The following is a 17,305-nucleotide window of genomic DNA, read 5'->3' on the forward strand; positions in this document are numbered from 1 at the left end:
TTGCAATAGCCAACACAAACAACCGCTTCAAAACGAGTATGCTTTTGTTCCCCTTTTTACTTGCTAGCACATGTTTATATTTTCTTTCACGAAATATGATAAATCAGAGGCACTTGACGGACCCCATTCTAACATCAGAGAGAGAAATACTAATGCTCGAGACTAATCATTTGGACAGACCATGGATAAGTAACGCCATCCGATAGTAAACATTTCGTTCCGAAACCAAGCCGCACATAAGCATTGTTCGGATTCTTGAGTAGCGTATGCCGTAACGCAGATAAGCCTGATTCGGATGGAATGAGCAGCCGCCGCTGAGGCACACTTGCAGTGTTCGTCCCAAACGGGTTAACAAAAGCAGAGAAAGAACTTACCTTCAAACTCTCCCCTCATGCCGGCTGGGTCTCTGTATGTTTCAATGAAGCCAATGTAGCTGTAAACAAAAGACAATAATTAAATATATCTATTTATTCGCTGCATTCATTTACACAAAAGAGAAATCAATTAAAAATTGCTGTTTCTATAACACAGCAAAATTTGATTGAAAATTCTTCCTAGAGCAAGAAAAACTTATATGAAATTTTAGACTGATTTCTAGGAGCCTGTGAAAAAATGGCTCATAGACATCAAGAGGAAGAATAGTAGGTCAAATCAAAAATTTTAATTTTTTAGTACCAACATTTCAGACACTCCTACGATTCTAGAAAAATTGCATCCATTAACATGGCTTACTTTCAGGTGCCATGGAACCAATAGTAGAACAAAAATATAACAAATATTGTTGGGACTGGTATTTTTGTCACTTTTAATTTTCTACTGTTTCATTTTGTTTTCTAATCCAAAGAAAATATTTACAGATTAAGAAACTCAATAAAATTGAAACAAAAGCAAAATTAAATCTGTGCACCAACATTTTAAACTATGCAACACTGGCCTATTCCCTAAATGATGCAATATTTTATTCTGAAAATAGCAGATGGTTTTCATTCTAAAAACATAAATGCAAAAAAATAAAGCAAATATGAAATTTAAAAAAAAAAAAAAAAAAAAACCCTGGAGAGAACAAAAAGTTTTCAAAACTGCGTTGGTAATAAGGATTAGTTATTAAGTAATTATAATTACGAGTACAGAAAACTATGGTGATGTTTTCAAAATTATCAACTTGGTATTGTTTTACTGGAATGATAGAACTTTCTTTTTCAATCTGTACTAGCTTTAAAAAAAAAAAAAAAAACAATTTTTTTAACTAATACCAATACGCTCAAATGTGTTTTGTGTGGTAGATAGGGATCGAAGAAAAAAAATATCACAAAAAAAAAAAAAAAAATCACAAAACAAGTAGCTATAAAAAGTATGCAGTTAAAAAATACTTTTTTAATGCAGTGGATAGGAATCGCATAGAAAAAGTCTCACAGAGAAAACAACCCAAAAACTTGCAAAATAACTAAGAACTGCTTCTTTAAATGAAATCAAAATTCACCAAGCTAATTTTGCCGAATAGTCCAACTAAATTTCCCGAATAAGGAAATTTTTAGGAGGTCACAGTGACCTCATATCGTTGTGCCTCTGTCGTCACTTAAAGATTCTACCTCGCTCTCGTCTTATAAATATTTTCATCAATCAGTCCCAAGCTGATTGAAATTTTCATTTATGGCACAAAAAAAGATCGTACAAAAACAGGTTTGAGTGTAGTTTAGAACCAATTAACAGAAAAGAAATAGAAAATATAAGAAATCATGCAAAATAAAATAGTCTACTTACGACTCAATAATGGGTCCTTTGTCTTTGATCCAGTACCGAGAACCATCTTTATGGGAGTCTAGGGAACCTGTCCGAAAGCTCTTTATGTAATGTTCCAGCATCATCTCTTCATTTGTGTTAGCAGCATACTTCTACATATTTAAAAATATATACATCTCAGAAATGTTCACAGAAACTGTGATCTATCATACACACATTTAGACACACGGCAGTGTGTCAGCCAAGTTCGGAAATCAGGCGACACATATGCCAGTGTGTATCTTACACGAACCATTTCAAGCTACTTTTGACTCCCTCATTTCTTAAAAACTATTAAATCTACGTGATTGAAATTTTGAGTGTCTAATAGAGCTGCCTAGCAGACCTATAATCCTAAATTTCATGAATGTACCTCTTATAGTTATGGAATTATTACTATCCGAAAAGTGTCATTTTTTACACTGACTCACTCACTCATCAAAATGTTTACGAACTTCCAAGTGTCTCACATACTTGAAATTTGGCATAAAGATAGATTTTCGTGCATATGTAAAGGGAAAAATCTAAAAAGTCAAAAAAACTATGATATTTTTTATGAGCATCATGGCGTAATCATTCACCGCGTGATTGCAAAATATTTCGCCAAATAAATCAAAACAAATGGGCTCGTCAAAGTTGCCAAAACAAAATTGTTGAAGTTTTAAATTAATAATTTAATTTCTAACCAAAATGGGGCTTGAAACAATACTTTAAGTTCCGTTAAAATGAAAAATGAACCATCAAATAATTAAAATTGCAAATCTAGAGCTAAGTCTTTAAAATAAAAAATAATCGGCTTTAAAATTTTATAAAAACTTTAGATCTCAATTAAATGCAAACTTTTACAGGAGGAGCAAAAATGACAGCAATAATTTCAACAATTGAGAAATATTTTCGCAAATTCTGCATATTTTACGATCTACGTTATGATAACCCCCCACCCCCCCGAACAATAAAGAAACTCCAGACAGATTTTGAGATGAGTATTAGCAATTTTCCTAATTGTCGATAAATTTGAGGAAACCAAAGACCAGGAGCTAATGTACAGAGGCGCCGACTTGCAAAAATTATTGAGGGGGCTTGACATCACCGTGGGTTTAGGTGGTTATGCAATCCCACGGAGTCCCCCCCCCCCAAAATAAAGGTCAGATTTTTGTACCTTGAAAATGTCAATTTACATATTTTCTGGTGTTTAATTTAAACAAACAAATGTGACATGGCGTTTTTAACGTAAAACAATCTAAATAATAGTATACAAATTTTCTAGTTCAACTAGATGACGTCCCTTGTCTTAGAAAGAGACAGTTCTTTTTTCTTTTCTACGGGGAGCCGTGCAGTGCCGTAGCGAGGCATTGAAAAAGGTACGGCACTTGACTTGCATGGAAGGAATTCCTAGAGATGTCGACTTAATAAAAAAAATATTGTGAAAGGGGCGGGGGGTCTTGCCGCGGGAAATTTTCTAAATTTGAGATAAAAAATAGTGAGCTTCGAAGTTTTTTTAAGCATTTTAGAGTCACTTAATCAACATTAGAACCCCGAAAACTCGACAAGCCTCACACATATTTTTTGGCTTTGAAAAAAGGAAATAATAAATGCCAACACGCACAGAATTTTTGTAAAAAGGTAATTTAATTAATGCATGTTTTTTAAGACCAGTTGTTTTTTCATAAGTGATATCGGCTGACATATTCAAATGTAAACGTAGTTTCTCAATGTCTAGGTCATTTTTGAAAAACTCACTTGATTTTTCAAAATTTGTTTCACTTTTGTTTAATAAAAGCAAGCACTCTTGTTCAACTGCAATGACCTATGTGAGTCCAGTTGATGTAAACCGCCCAATAATGAAAGATTGTACCATTTCACAAACCTCAATGTATTGCCTTGTAGTACTTTGGGATTTTGAAAGTGTGCAGTGAGCTCGTTGTTTACATACTTCTTTGGTATACGTCGATTCCGAGGAAGCGAAAGGATCATTATTTTGTGAAGGTTTTCCTTTTAAACACAATTCCCAAAAGCATTCAAAACTATCACGCCTCCCATTTAATATACAAATCAAACCCTCATACATTTTTTCCAGATCAGCAACACTTAGAAGAGCTCGCCGCAGCGCTGCCCACTAGCTACTGACTTGAACCGTAAGTTCGCGCACTGGGACAAATTCTTAGTGTGCTTGCAGCACCGTAACACCATCATTATTCACAGCACTCGTTTTCGGTTAACCTGCTTACTACCATAATAATTATTTGTTTTAACTCATTACTGAATGTATTTTACAAGGTAAACTATCTTTAAACAAGGAAAATAAAAGATAAATTTATGAGTTAGTAATAATTTTCTTGATTTACTGGGGGGGGGGGGGGGCTCTGCCCCTCAAAAATATTTTTGAGGGGGCTCGGGCCCCCTCAGGTCCCATGGAGTCGGCGCCACTGCTAATGTATGTAGGCTTTGCTGATCAATGGGAAAACAGATGATTATTGCCCAAAATTGGCGATTGCGCCATGTCCCCAGTTAACAAAATATCCTCATAACTTCTAATAAAAAGAAACCGCAAACCAGTGCACTGTAACAGCTGGGATAAAATAGGAAGTCATATATTTGTAATATACGCTTTTGCATTTATAACTGTCTAAATTAGAACATAACCTTTGATTTAACTTTTCAAAAAGTAATGATATCCTAACAAAACATAAATGTGAAAAAGAAGCCAAGTTCGGTTGAAATGAGGTGCGGGAAAGACGGTGTCAACGACAAAAAAAGTTCAGATCTAAACAGTTACCAAGTTCCATAGCAGTTCCTCATAGAAGTTGGATTTTCCCATGTTCTTCAATTTATTTAGAAAACAATTTTTTACTTTCTTTGATATTGGATTTAAAACTTGGCAAGTTTGGAAAAAAAAATAGTGATGACTAAAACTTGCCGCAAGTTTAAAATCCATTAGCAAAGCAAGTAAAAAATTGTTTTCGAAATGAATTGAAGGACATGGGAAAATCCAACTTCTATGAGGAACTGCTATGGAACTTGGTAACTGTTTAGATCTGAACTTTTTTTGTCGTTGACACCGTCTTTCCCGCACCTTATTTCAACCAAACTTGGCTTCTTTTTCACATTTATGTTTTGTTGGGATAACTATTTTCAGGGGCACTCAAATAAAAGGGGGAAACATTATAAAAGTCAAACTGGGCAAAATCTTGATATGCTGCTTTGGGATATTGTAGTGGGATATCTAAAGGCAAATGTTGTTGCTGTTGTGGTGCGTATGCACAAAATATTGTTTTTAAAGAACAAAACCTAAGTTAGTGTTTTTATTTGAATTCTTCAGAAACGTAGCTGCTGGTTTTGCGAGTTCAGCACATATTTTATAGCCCAAAATGAGGGTGGACTATATCACTACATTGGAGGCAGTGAGAAGCAAAGGGATGTAAGTGAGCACTTTCAAGTTTTGAGTAAAACGTGCATACAGTCGACTTCCGCTACAATGCAATCCAACTTACGCGAAATGGTTATAACGGGATTTTTTCCCCAGTAAAGAATTTTAGATGTAACGCGAATTCCTCGCCTGAAATGCGAAAATTTTCAGAAAGAAATCTAAACAGCGCTTATACAAATACTCCTCATTTTCCATTTATTTTTTTCATTCAAAATGTGAACCCTGTTGAAAATAATGTCACCTAAAAGCGCTGTTGCATCTAAAGTTTGTGAAGATGAAAGAAAAAGAAAGTTTCTGACAACTGAAGAAAAGCTAACGGTTATGAGCATGAACAACTATAAAATGCGTTGGAGGTGGCACGACAATTATGAGTGAATCTTCCATATGTACAATTAAAAGTCGAGAAAAGGAATTTTGTAAAAGTTCACCGCGTAATATCCAAAGAAAATGCAAAAATTATGAAAATGTAAGCTGCTCTTGTATTGTGAATGTAAGAAACCAGGAAGAGGGGTGTTACCACAGGTGGAAAAAAAAACTAGTGAAGCAACTGTATTGTTTATTTAAAAATATATAAGAATAATCACGCAGCATAAATCATCATCCTCTTCATTTAAGTTACAAATATCATTAATGGATCTACTATACATTACAAGTATATAGCGGATTTGTTTTTTTACTACATACTGTATGTACCGTACTGGTTTGTTTTATATCTTTCTTTCGCATCAATCATTGATTTTGTGCATTGTAGTAGTATTTTGGGTTGAATAAAACGTTTTTTTTTAAATACTAATAAAAATTCAGTTTTTTATGTAAGAAACAGTAATGTATAGTTGAGAAGTGATTTTTAACAGTTTTAGGTGGTGTTTGCAAGTGTTTAAAATAATTGGGTATACTTATAAAAGTTTTTTCACATAGCCTTCGCTGCAACGCGAAATTTCGACTTACGCGAGGGGTCTTGGAACCCATCCCTCGCGTAAGTCGGGATTCAACTGTTAAGATTACGCCCAAAGTAGGCTTTCATTGAATTTTTCTTCTAAATCATGCTGTACAGCAGCACCTACCAGGGCTACTAGAACCATTTCTTGCCCCAAAGACAGAGGAGGGGTTCACCTGCCATTTGTGTACTGGTTATCAAATTTTTAATTTTGCCACTTGCATCCCTTTACTTCTCCCTACCTCATTTGTGATTTGACTTACTATATGGTGATCTATCTTACAACATTAAGGATCCAAAACTCGATCAAATTTAGTTACCAGGTCAGAAACTGATCCAGGTGATATGAAATGACCCTATATGGATGACACCAGGGGCGGACTGGCCAGGTCGGCGAGTCGGGGATCTTCGACTAGGCCAACCGCCGAGTGGGCCACTTTAAGCAATTTTTTATTGAACTTAATACATTTAATTCACATCTAACATTTTTTAAAGCGTAATAATAGAAGAAAAAATGAAATTTGTTCACTCTATGGGAAAAAAGTGTTTGGAAGATGGTTTTTTTCTCTCCCATCCTTAGCAGGGGCCAAAGTAAATAGCCGAAGCCCTGTGCGAAGTGCGAATGCTTTCCTCTCTTTGTCAACTTTCTCTCTAGTTTTTAGAGCTCTGGGGTCCATGGCTCTCACATTGAGGTAACGGGAGGGGGCCAGAGAAATTAGGGTCCGACGCGGCCTGAAAAAGAGATCGGGACCAAAAAAGAGCTTTCAAAATCTTATATTAGTACGTACGTCTATTAACAACAATTGACCTGCACCACTAGACAAAGTGGCCGTGGCCCTGCTATAAATGTGTGGGCCATGCTTTGAGGTGTTGATACATGAGCAGCGGCATGCACAAGGTTGGGGGGAGTAGGAACATTTGTTGGCCCGTTTTCGAGTCTGAAGGGGGCCCGAGATTTTTTTAATGAGGAATGAAATATACAGTAGGGACGTAGTGGTAAACAAAATGGAGGGGGGCCCGTAAAAGCATTCGTGACGGGCCTCAAAAATTTCTGTACACGCCCCTGGCCTGGTATTCACTGGTTGCGGCAGATTCAACTAAATGCTGTCAGTTGTCAACCGATTATATTAGTCTAATGTAATTTATCACTGTACGAGTATTTTCATCTCAGAATCGCATCGGGAAAGCAAGTCTGGACTACGATAAACTGAATCCGAAACAGGAAAAAATATCAACTTCGAAGGGCAAGTTCCTAAACATAGGCAGATTTAGGTCTGAGTTCCGGGGGAGGGGGGGGGGGAACACAAGATTTTATTTTTCTTTCATTTTTTTTTTCTTGAGCAACATTAGTTGTAATCAGGGCCACACTTAGACATAACGGGGTCCCAGGGTTGCCAACCTTGGAGAAACAATTTGAGTAGCATCTGTGCTGATTTTAAGGAGCAATTTAAAATTTTGCGGAGCAGTTCGGAATTTTGTATAAAAAATCAATAAAATTAACTAAAACCACTAATCAGATGTTTTTTTAGAGCTTTAATAATTATTTTAAGCACTAGTATGAAAATAATTATTTCTAAATTAATAAAACAGCTTTATACACAATTTCAATCTTTGAGTAGAAGCATCTTTAATTTCCCATATTTACATGTTTGTTATGATGAAATAGCAAAATTTAAGCTGGAAAACTTTGGCAGGGAAATGCGGAGCAAAAGAATTTCTTTGCGGAGCCGTGGAGTTTCGCCATTTTTGTGCAGCAACTCTGCAAAATGCGGAGCAGTTGGCAGCCCTGGGTCCCTATGGTATTTCCGGTATAAGGTCCCTTTGTGGTCCTAAAGTCACAATAGTATTAAGTCTACAATTGAGGATTTTGATGCAGGAACGAGTCAAGTCTAAACTTTTCCTTTTTTTAAAAATTCATTTTTGCGTGCGGAGAATTGGTTTTTCCGATGGTGCAACAACGGGTCACAAATGTAAAATTAGACCTCTGCTTTGTAGTAAATAATGTGGGAAAGATATTAGACTTTCGATCGGACACTAATGTTATTTATTGGTCTTACCAAAAATGAGTGAGTCTGGACTTACCTGATTCTTGGTTTTTGCATCAAGGTCCAAGAAGGAAATTGTGTATTACAGATTTAAGGTGGTCTGGGACACATTTTGAAAAAAAAGTGGTATTAAACAATTTAGAGTTTTGAAATTTTTTGCACTGATTCACCATCAGTTTGATTCGCAAAATCATAACATAAATATATATAAAAAAATATTTAAATTTAATTATTGCTGTCTAAAAAAATGGGGTTGCTTTAATTTGCTAAAACTCAAAATATTCTTGGTAAATTTTAAAATTTTTTTCAATAAACTATGCACAAATATCTAAGTTTTAATTTTTATTCGACGATTTAAAAAGCATTAATTCAATAAAAATAGAAAATAATTGAAAAATTTCGAAAAATTCATAAAGATTTTTTAAAAAAATCATATTTTTTTGAAGTAATGATTTTTTTCAAATTCACTGCATAAAAATCAAAGTAAACTGTTTAAAAAAGATATGCTCCAAATTTCATTACTTATCTTTATCAGTTCTTGACTTATAAGAGTTTGAATGCGAAAAATCGGGAAAAATTGCATCATGGAGAAAAACGCGTTTCAAGTTTTAAAATTAAATACAATATTAGTTAAAAGAATTCAACAAAAATAATTATATCTTTCGTTTTAATTAAGATAGAAATAAGATTCAAACGACCTTTTAAGCAGAAAAAGACGGAGAAGATTTTTAAATGATTAAAAAAAAAAAATGCAAAATTTGACACATTTTGTTTCCCGGATCCCCTTAAATATTGAAAAATTCCCAATGTCTCCGAACCTTAGGCATTCCCTTAAAGTCACTAAAAACAGCTTAGAGTTTCACTTATTGAAATTTTCATGGGAGAGTTTCGTAACCCTTTAATTTGCACTAGAGCCAAAAATTGATTTCAGTTTCAGAAAAAAATGCCCAGAGAGAACTAGTGATTCCTCCAGACCAAAAAAGGGGCAGTGCGCTTTCAGATAAAAGGGTAGAGAAGTTTTGTTCAATAAAAAAGGCTTTTACTTTTTGGTGTACTAAGTACATACATAGTTCAAGTGTTTTCGATAGCAATTATTTTTCAAATATTGAAAAGCTTTTTGATGTTTAGTTTTAGAGGTAATGCAAAAAACATTCAGATATATTCTAATCAGATTCTTGTGGATAAATGATTGAAATGAAAAAATGACGTTTCAAGGACAGGGGTCGAAGGTTAGCTTAAAAGCGGATGGGCACGGTGCTCTTCTAAAAAACCTTGGGGGAACCTTTCTCTTTTCCTTTCAATGTTTCCAAACATATTATAAGATTATATTTTTAAAATTTCAATGTCGGAAAATTTCGAAGAAGAGTCGCCAGATTCCCTATAGTAATGAAATGTAGTTTAAAATTGGGTAAAATAAGTATACTTCAGTTTTTAAATGCTTCCAAATGAGATCACTGACCCTCCTATTCTTTCAAACGTGATCAAAGTTAGTTTTGCGTTTTTTAATAGTTCAAACTATAAACGTTTTTGTAGAGAGCTCCCTATGCTGTTCCATTAATTTTACTAAGGGTAGCCTAAAATTGCACTTCTAAAACTTCCTATTTCGGAGAATTTCTGGGAAGAACCCCCGACATTCTATTGTAAACAAAGCTAGACTAAAATGAATTTCAATTTTGAAAAAAAAAATGTTAAGAAAACAAAATTTGGGGGGAACTCCTTGTTTTCCCTCTCCTTTAACGCTACCGAAAATTGTAAAATTGTGTTTTTTGACATAAACATTGAAAATGTCGCTTGGAAGGGAAGACACTAGAACCCTGTGTCCAGATTCTTTTCTTAGGCCTATATAGAACAATCAATTTCAAAAAATTTCCGAGGGGATTTACCTGGTTCCTCATCTCTTTCCTCGTGTCCTTCCTATGTTGTCAGTATAGAAGCCTAAAAAAGTGCCTTTTCATGCTTATAACCATAAGTATCCGTTCAAGGCACATAAAAAATGTGTCAGTGTTAGCTATATTTTACGTTTCACAATTTTCTATTTTAGAACTTTAAATCTTGATTTAGGAACTTAAAGAAAAATAGGAACTAGGGGTAGTTTAATGTCTTTACTCGATTAATTTACAGAAGTGGGCCAAAATATTCTTTTGCCAACTGGGCCAAAGCCAGCCACTCCGCTCCTGGATGACACATATATACAAAATCACTTTTATATCACTTTAGCTATCACACCTTCAATTAAAAAGCCTACTCCTTTGAATTTTAGCTTCTGATATTGTTTGCAACATATTTATTTCTCTTTTCATTGCCCACCTATATTTTCTTTAAATGAATACTGAAAGTGATTAATGATGTTGTAATTAAAGTATAACATGTTTTACGGTATTTAATCCAAGCCTCAAATGCAAATACCAATATTTTGTTTCAAAATTACTTTTTCTCAGTGATACCATTCATTTATGTAAAACACATATAAGGCCTTAAAATGACAACAAAAATCAACCTCAAATAGAAACACGGTTACCAACATCTTATGCATCTTATTATGAGGGACAATTGATACTATTTGTCTGGGGGGAAGGGATTAATAATTGAACTGCTTGACATTTTTCTTTTTCAGGTAAGTAGATACTTTTATATTCTTTCCCCTTTACATACTATATGCATGCTCTTAAATTAGTTGTAAACAAAATAGATTTCTTAAACTACTGAAAAATATATTAGACCTCATATGGGACTTGTAAATATCCTCAAATAAATAAGTGGCAATGATCGAGTAACCGAGTAACCCACATGTATCAACAATGAAACTCGCGCCACAGCCATAGATCTTAAAATAGAATAGATGTGCCTTCTCCCCACTTTTCTCCTCAGAGCGCGCGTCAACATCCTCCGTTGGACATCACGTGATCAAGGGACACCCCTCACAAGAAACTGCTTCCCTTATCGAAGAGAATCACTTTGCGCCGTGATCATTTGCACAATTAAGGGAAATTAAAGCATTTAACCCATGGGTTAAATGCTTTAAGCATGGGTTAAACCCCATGGGTTAAGCATGGGTTAAATTAAAGCATTTAACCCATTATTAAAGAAAAAGGGTCCCTCACGTAACACCTCTGTCCCTCACGTAACACCTCATATTTTTCACGAAAAGTAATAATTAAAAAAGGTAACTTTTTTTTTCATTGAGAAATCCCAAATGTATTTGTTGAACTTTTGCAAAAAATGTTCTTTGTTACCTTTTTAAGTTATTACTTTTAAATGAAATGCGGGACAAAATGACAGCTTTTTCATGGAATGGTCCATTAGATATTTTCCCATCATAACTTTTGAAGCAGGCGCACAAGCTATTTCACCTTTTTTTTTCAAGTGCTTTAAATACTGAGTAGAAATAGACGTCTTCAAAAATTGACCTTATAAATTTTCTTTTATTTCAATCAAATTTTTCAAATACAGATAAATAGTGTCAATGCGTGCTTTTTCGCACAACTTTTGAAGCCAGTGCAACAGTTTAACATAAAAACCTATCTAAAACCATAAACCAATTAGAAATACAAATGTAAATAGCATCGAATATCAATTAACTCAATTAAATACTATTCTAATATTTGCATGCGTTTCGCACCAACACTATATTAGCCAAACAAATAACTTTGGTTTGTTCCTGATTTTTAAGCAACTTCAGTGGGGGTTTTTTTTTTTTTAGAGTACTCAGAAAATAAGTTCATTTGCAATTATAAACTACATGAATGGTCATTTGACTTCCGCCCCCTCCCCAATTTTTCTTTTTTTTTTTTTTTTTGTCCTACAGAATATGATAATTTTGATAATTTAAACTCGAGGGTGAAGAAAACTAGTGATTATTGTCCCTTAACAATATTAATTTTGTTACTTTCCTACTTATTGGTCTTTGTGAATTATTTTCATTGCTTGAATTGATTGCGTGATACATTCTAACGCTTAAATATTTAGTAACGATTAATTTTATAAACTTGTTAACGAGAAAATCTGCTGCTTCTGTTCCCAACATATGCTTATTTAAACTTAGAAAAACGGAATTCGAAATTTTTCTCATAACTCTTGTGGTCTCATGAGTAACATATTTTTGTGTTTTACTCCCAAAACTTTTTCACATTCTTACTCAGTTGTTCTTCACAAATATATATATTTCAATGGTTGCAATCTTGCAATAAGTTATCATACTTGAATGTGTCCCGAAATTCTTAAATTTTATTAGGCCTATTTTTTGGTTTGTTGTCGTTAAGACTGCGTTGCAGTCGTCGCAGTTCACAACAGAGTGAGTGCACTTGCCGGACAAAAAATCCAGCGTAGTCAGAAACATCATTAATATACTGGGTCATGTTAATTGAGATGATTTCTGAATTTTCCAAATCGTCGTCAAAGGAATCGGAAGAAAAGGCTTTCTTTCAAAGCATTTTTGTTATGCTTCAAATTTAATCTTAGCATTTGAAGGTTGTCAAAATCAGCGCAATTTGAAGATCTGGACAATTTCCGTATGAATGAATAATCTTTTTTTTTTGCACTTCGAAATTGTTTGACGATTATTGTTGAATCCCCCCTCACAACCTGATCGCACTGAAAAAAGTTTCAAGGTGATCCCGAGTAAGCTTATAAGTCATTACGCAGTTCAGAACTGGAATTTGGGCATCTACATACTTTTCATATGTTCCCAGTACACTTTTCATAGAAATTAGGAAACCTAAAAACAGTTTTTTGCGGTCATACTATAACTTATTTTCTATCGCTTTGTTTTTAGTGATTTAATATAATGCTCGGCATCTACAATAAATTGCTTAAAATATTCTTAATTTAGTCTCTGCAGGGGACTTTTTTTGCCTTTAGCAGAAAGAAAAATTTCTGTTACTCAGAAAGTCCACTAGGTCTTTATTTTTTAATAAAATTGGCACTAGCATAGCATTCATCAAACCTTCTTTCGCTAGAAAATCTCAGATTAACACATATAGAGATTTCTCACATAAGTATAATGAAAAGCTTCAGACAATCCTAGACTTTTAATGAAGCTTCGCATTGTTATATCACTGCTGCCTGAGAACAGGGAGACACGATGTCCCTTGATCATGTGATTCTCGGAAGAATCATGATGACCCCACTTTCTCCGGGCGAAATACGCTGCGCTGTAGGAGGGAAAGGCCTATCTATCCCTTTTAAAGATCTATGGCCACAGCATGATAATTTGATAATATATTTGGTAATGTTTAACATGCAGGGAAAGGCTTTATTGTGACAAGGCTGAACTCGATCCAATAACTTAACTCTTTTACTTGTAAGAGTGTGTCATTTCAGGAGAATGAAGAAAGGAAAACCATTAATGCTATCTACTGGAGTTTAGGGTTAATCCACTGGTGTTAGGGGTAAAATTTCAACTATCAAACTATCACCAAACAGGCAATTGCTTCGTTCAGATGTAGAAGAGTAGAAGCAATTTTCACCCATCATACCTTAACGAGCAACTTTCTAGTCTTTATAATAGTCAATTCACTGAATAGAGTAACGCTGACGTCACCAACAATTAAACTTGCGTCATAGTAGGACAATTTGATATTTTCTGCCAATGTTTGACATGCAGGGAAATGCCTTATTTTTACAAGGCTAAACTGGATTGGTAACTTAACTGTTTTACAGAAAAGACTCATTTTAAGAGACTGAAAAAATTTAAAAAGTAGTCAACAATTAATTCTATCTACTTTAATTTAGGGTTAATATACTAGAGTTAGGATTACAATTTCAACTATCAAAATATCACCAAACAGGGAATTGCTTTGTTCAAATGTAGAAGCAATTTTTACTTGTCATACCTTGACCTGTGATTTTCTAGTAAGAGAAAGAAAAGTTCAAAAAAAAAAAAAAAAGACTTTTTGTACATGATACAAGAGCATTTTATGTACCTTAATTGGTGCAAAATACATTTCTTATTGTGATATAGTAATCACACATATTTCCATTAATTCATGTTTTTTTTCTATTTGCATTTTCAGATTTTTTGTAATGTAATGGCGTCATTTCCGAGTTTTTGGCGGCCATGTTTTGCTTCCTTCTTCCCACAATGTGCTGTCTCCAGTCTTTTCGCTCATTAGCTGTAGGCGTGGTCACAGTTCCGTGTTGTCGTTATCCTGCATTCAAATTGGCTGCGCTAAGTGACGCCGCGCATGAATATTTTGTTTTCACCCAACCGCGTGGGGTTTGCTTTAGATGGTTCAAGAATTTCGAGGGTAGTGGGTTGTTAATTTGGAGATGTGATAGACGTTTGTTTCGGGAGCTGCAATGCGTGGACTAGAAAGTGCCGAAGTGAAAAATATGGAGGGGATAACAAATCCCACTCCATATGCCTTTAGAGCGCAAATGCGGGGAATGCAATCATTTCCATGTGAGGAAGCCGTGTTGGGCTCCAATGATGTAAAATTTGTCCATTAAGTTGTTAATATTTAATTCAGAAAGTGCAAAAAAACAAAAAAAATTGCAGTGTCTACCTTATCTTCCTAATTCTACGTATCCCGGCACATACGCAAAAAAAGAATGATGATTTGTTCTTCAATGTCCGATCCGAATGGGTCCCACTCCCTGATATCGCGTTTTTTTTCATTTTTGAACATCACCATCTGGCTTTCTATTATGACATGAAGATGGGTGAGTGGCGGTGCGTTCCAGCTCCATCTTCACTATTTTCGACGATCGAAAAGTAGCACAACGAGAAAAATGGTGCAAAAATTCGTCTTACCTTACCTTTTTATCGATCCCCCAGTGCAACAATCGACTCCTGCCGATTCCTCAAGTTGTCATTGGGCTGCATTTGGTAAAATTATCATCTTCAACAGACTGGACCATTTGTTTACTTAAATTTTTCCCTTCTGTAATGGATTTTACTACAATCCAACTGCCATATTTTTTAATGTGAATATCAAATCCGTTTGCGGGAGATCCCGGACCCATGGGTGTAAAAGATCGAGAATAAAAGTTATGTGATCCTGCCAATTTGTGTGAATTGTATTATTATTTTTTTGCTTTGACAGCATTGGGGTAAGTCCTTTTTTGTTAATTCTTTCCTTGTTGGCACCATATAAAACATTGAGACATCCTGGAGTTGTTGCGGTAACACTTAAATGCGATCGGCCAATAATTTAATTCTTCATCTTTTGATAGGGTGCATTTGTGAAGTTGGTGGTTTCTCTTTTCCCCACAATTTTAAAGTAACCTTCTCCACCACGTTTTTCCTCATAATTTATTCATGAAACGGTGCAATGTTATCAAACTGAAGTAACACAAACCAATAAAGTATAAGGAACAAAAGAAGGGGGAAAAGTTTTAATTGGTCATAAAATATTCTCTTGATGGAATTATTGTGAATTTATTTGGAACATTAAGACTAAAAATTAGAATGATATGATTAACGTTGCTGCAGCATTATTAGCTGTTAAAGCATAATTTGCTAAAAATTACAGGAAAGACAAGTGATTTGTTTATAAAGAAGAATACCATCTTCATATAAATAATAGTCGATGATTGAGTAACCCGCGTGTTTCAACAATGAAACTCGCGCCACCGCATGATATTTTGATAATATGTTTATTTTGGTAATATTTAACATGCAGGGAAAGGCTTTATTGTGACAAGGCTGAACTCGATCCAGTAACTTAACTGTTTTACTGATAAGACTGTCATTTCAGGGGAATGAAGAAACGAAAAAATGGTCAACAATGAACACTACCTACTGGAGTTAGGGTTACAATTTCAACTACCAAAATATCACCAAACAGGCAATGGCTTTGTTCAAATGTAGAAGCAATTTTTACCCGTCATACCTTAACGGGCGATTTTCTAGTATGCTTTAAAAAAGAATATTATACATATACAGTCAGAGCTCTTCGTCCTTCTCCCTCCACACAAGATCAACCTTAGGCACAGTATAATTTTAACAGCATCCATTTATTTTGACGGACCCAGTAGCAGAAACTTTCTAACCAGTCTGCGACACTATTTCGGGCAGTTGAAAATAATCTGCAGCATTATCATCAGTTTTAATTATTTTAAGTTTTAATAAAATACACAAGCAAAGGTCAAGACTCAGAAATTTTCCAACTGGCCAGTGGCCACTAGACCTGAAAAACTTAGTGGCCACCACTGTCGCCGCGTTTTAAAGTATAAAAAAAGGGAAAGGGGACAGTTTTCACAACTATCATAAAAAATAAATAGAACTCTGCGCACTATGAAAAGCAATTATTCAATACATATTTATTTAAATGTGGAAAATTTAAGTTAAAATAGGTTTTTGAATTTTTTTTTTCAGAAAATGAATTAATAAATAAATTAGTGAATGAGAAGTTGGCAGGAAACTGCATTTTAGATGAATGTTTCAGTTTGTAGCAAAGCTTCCAAAGCAAATACAAGTATGCAGGTAATAATTCACATTTTTTATGAAAATCATTTAAAAAGAAACATGATTTACTGTACATTATATGGAATCTTCAATAGTTTGTATTGAGGTAAACATCAAATTCTGTTTTTGGAAACTTAGGAAAGTAATAGTCTCGACTATTTCCATCTTGCAAATGACCAAACATGGCGTCAACGCGAAAAATGCATGATTCTAAATAGATTTTTGAATTTGTAACATAAAAGTAGGAAAAAATTCAAAATCCTTAAAAAACTACAACTTAGATGAAATAGTCAATTTTTAGCACATTAGCCTCTAAAGCAATGAAGATAAGATAACATTCTGAAGATAAAATTTTGCATTTTTAAAGACAATAATTAAGAATTATCCGAAAAAATGGCACATTTTGCATAATTTTAAACAGTTTGCATTGCAAAAAACATCCAGTTATGTTTATGAAAACGTAGGCACTTACCAAGTCTTGTGTACCAACATCTTGGGAATGACCAAACATGGCGGCTATGCCGAAATTAAGAGCCATTGTCTTTAAGAATCAGGCAGTTTACGGCATTTGTTATTGTTGACATTTTTAATTTTTTTTATTTTTACATATGTTGTTCCTTATCATGAATGTAATGTTTGTGCCAAATATGAGCTTTGTCTGCCGTACCGTTTTTGAGAAATTAAATTTTTTAATTTAGGGGGCGTGGCAC

The 17,305-nt window shown here is 34.4% G+C and overlaps 1 protein-coding gene across 1 annotated transcript in view; it reads right to left on the minus strand.

The window, feature by feature from the left end:
• LOC129226613 (dipeptidyl peptidase 3-like) overlaps positions 1-17,305 on the minus strand; it is a 93,552-nt gene that overhangs the window by 47,255 nt on the left and 28,992 nt on the right. The window contains exons 10-11 of the mRNA XM_054861242.1: positions 1,762-1,892; positions 375-433 (exon numbers count right to left, since the gene is read on the minus strand). Coding sequence (XP_054717217.1) covers positions 375-433; positions 1,762-1,892 — 190 coding nt within the window. The remainder of the gene's footprint in view (positions 1-374; positions 434-1,761; positions 1,893-17,305) is intronic.

This window comes from Uloborus diversus, chromosome 7, assembly GCF_026930045.1.
Source record: "Uloborus diversus isolate 005 chromosome 7, Udiv.v.3.1, whole genome shotgun sequence".
Classification (NCBI taxonomy): Eukaryota; Metazoa; Arthropoda; class Arachnida; order Araneae; family Uloboridae; genus Uloborus; species Uloborus diversus.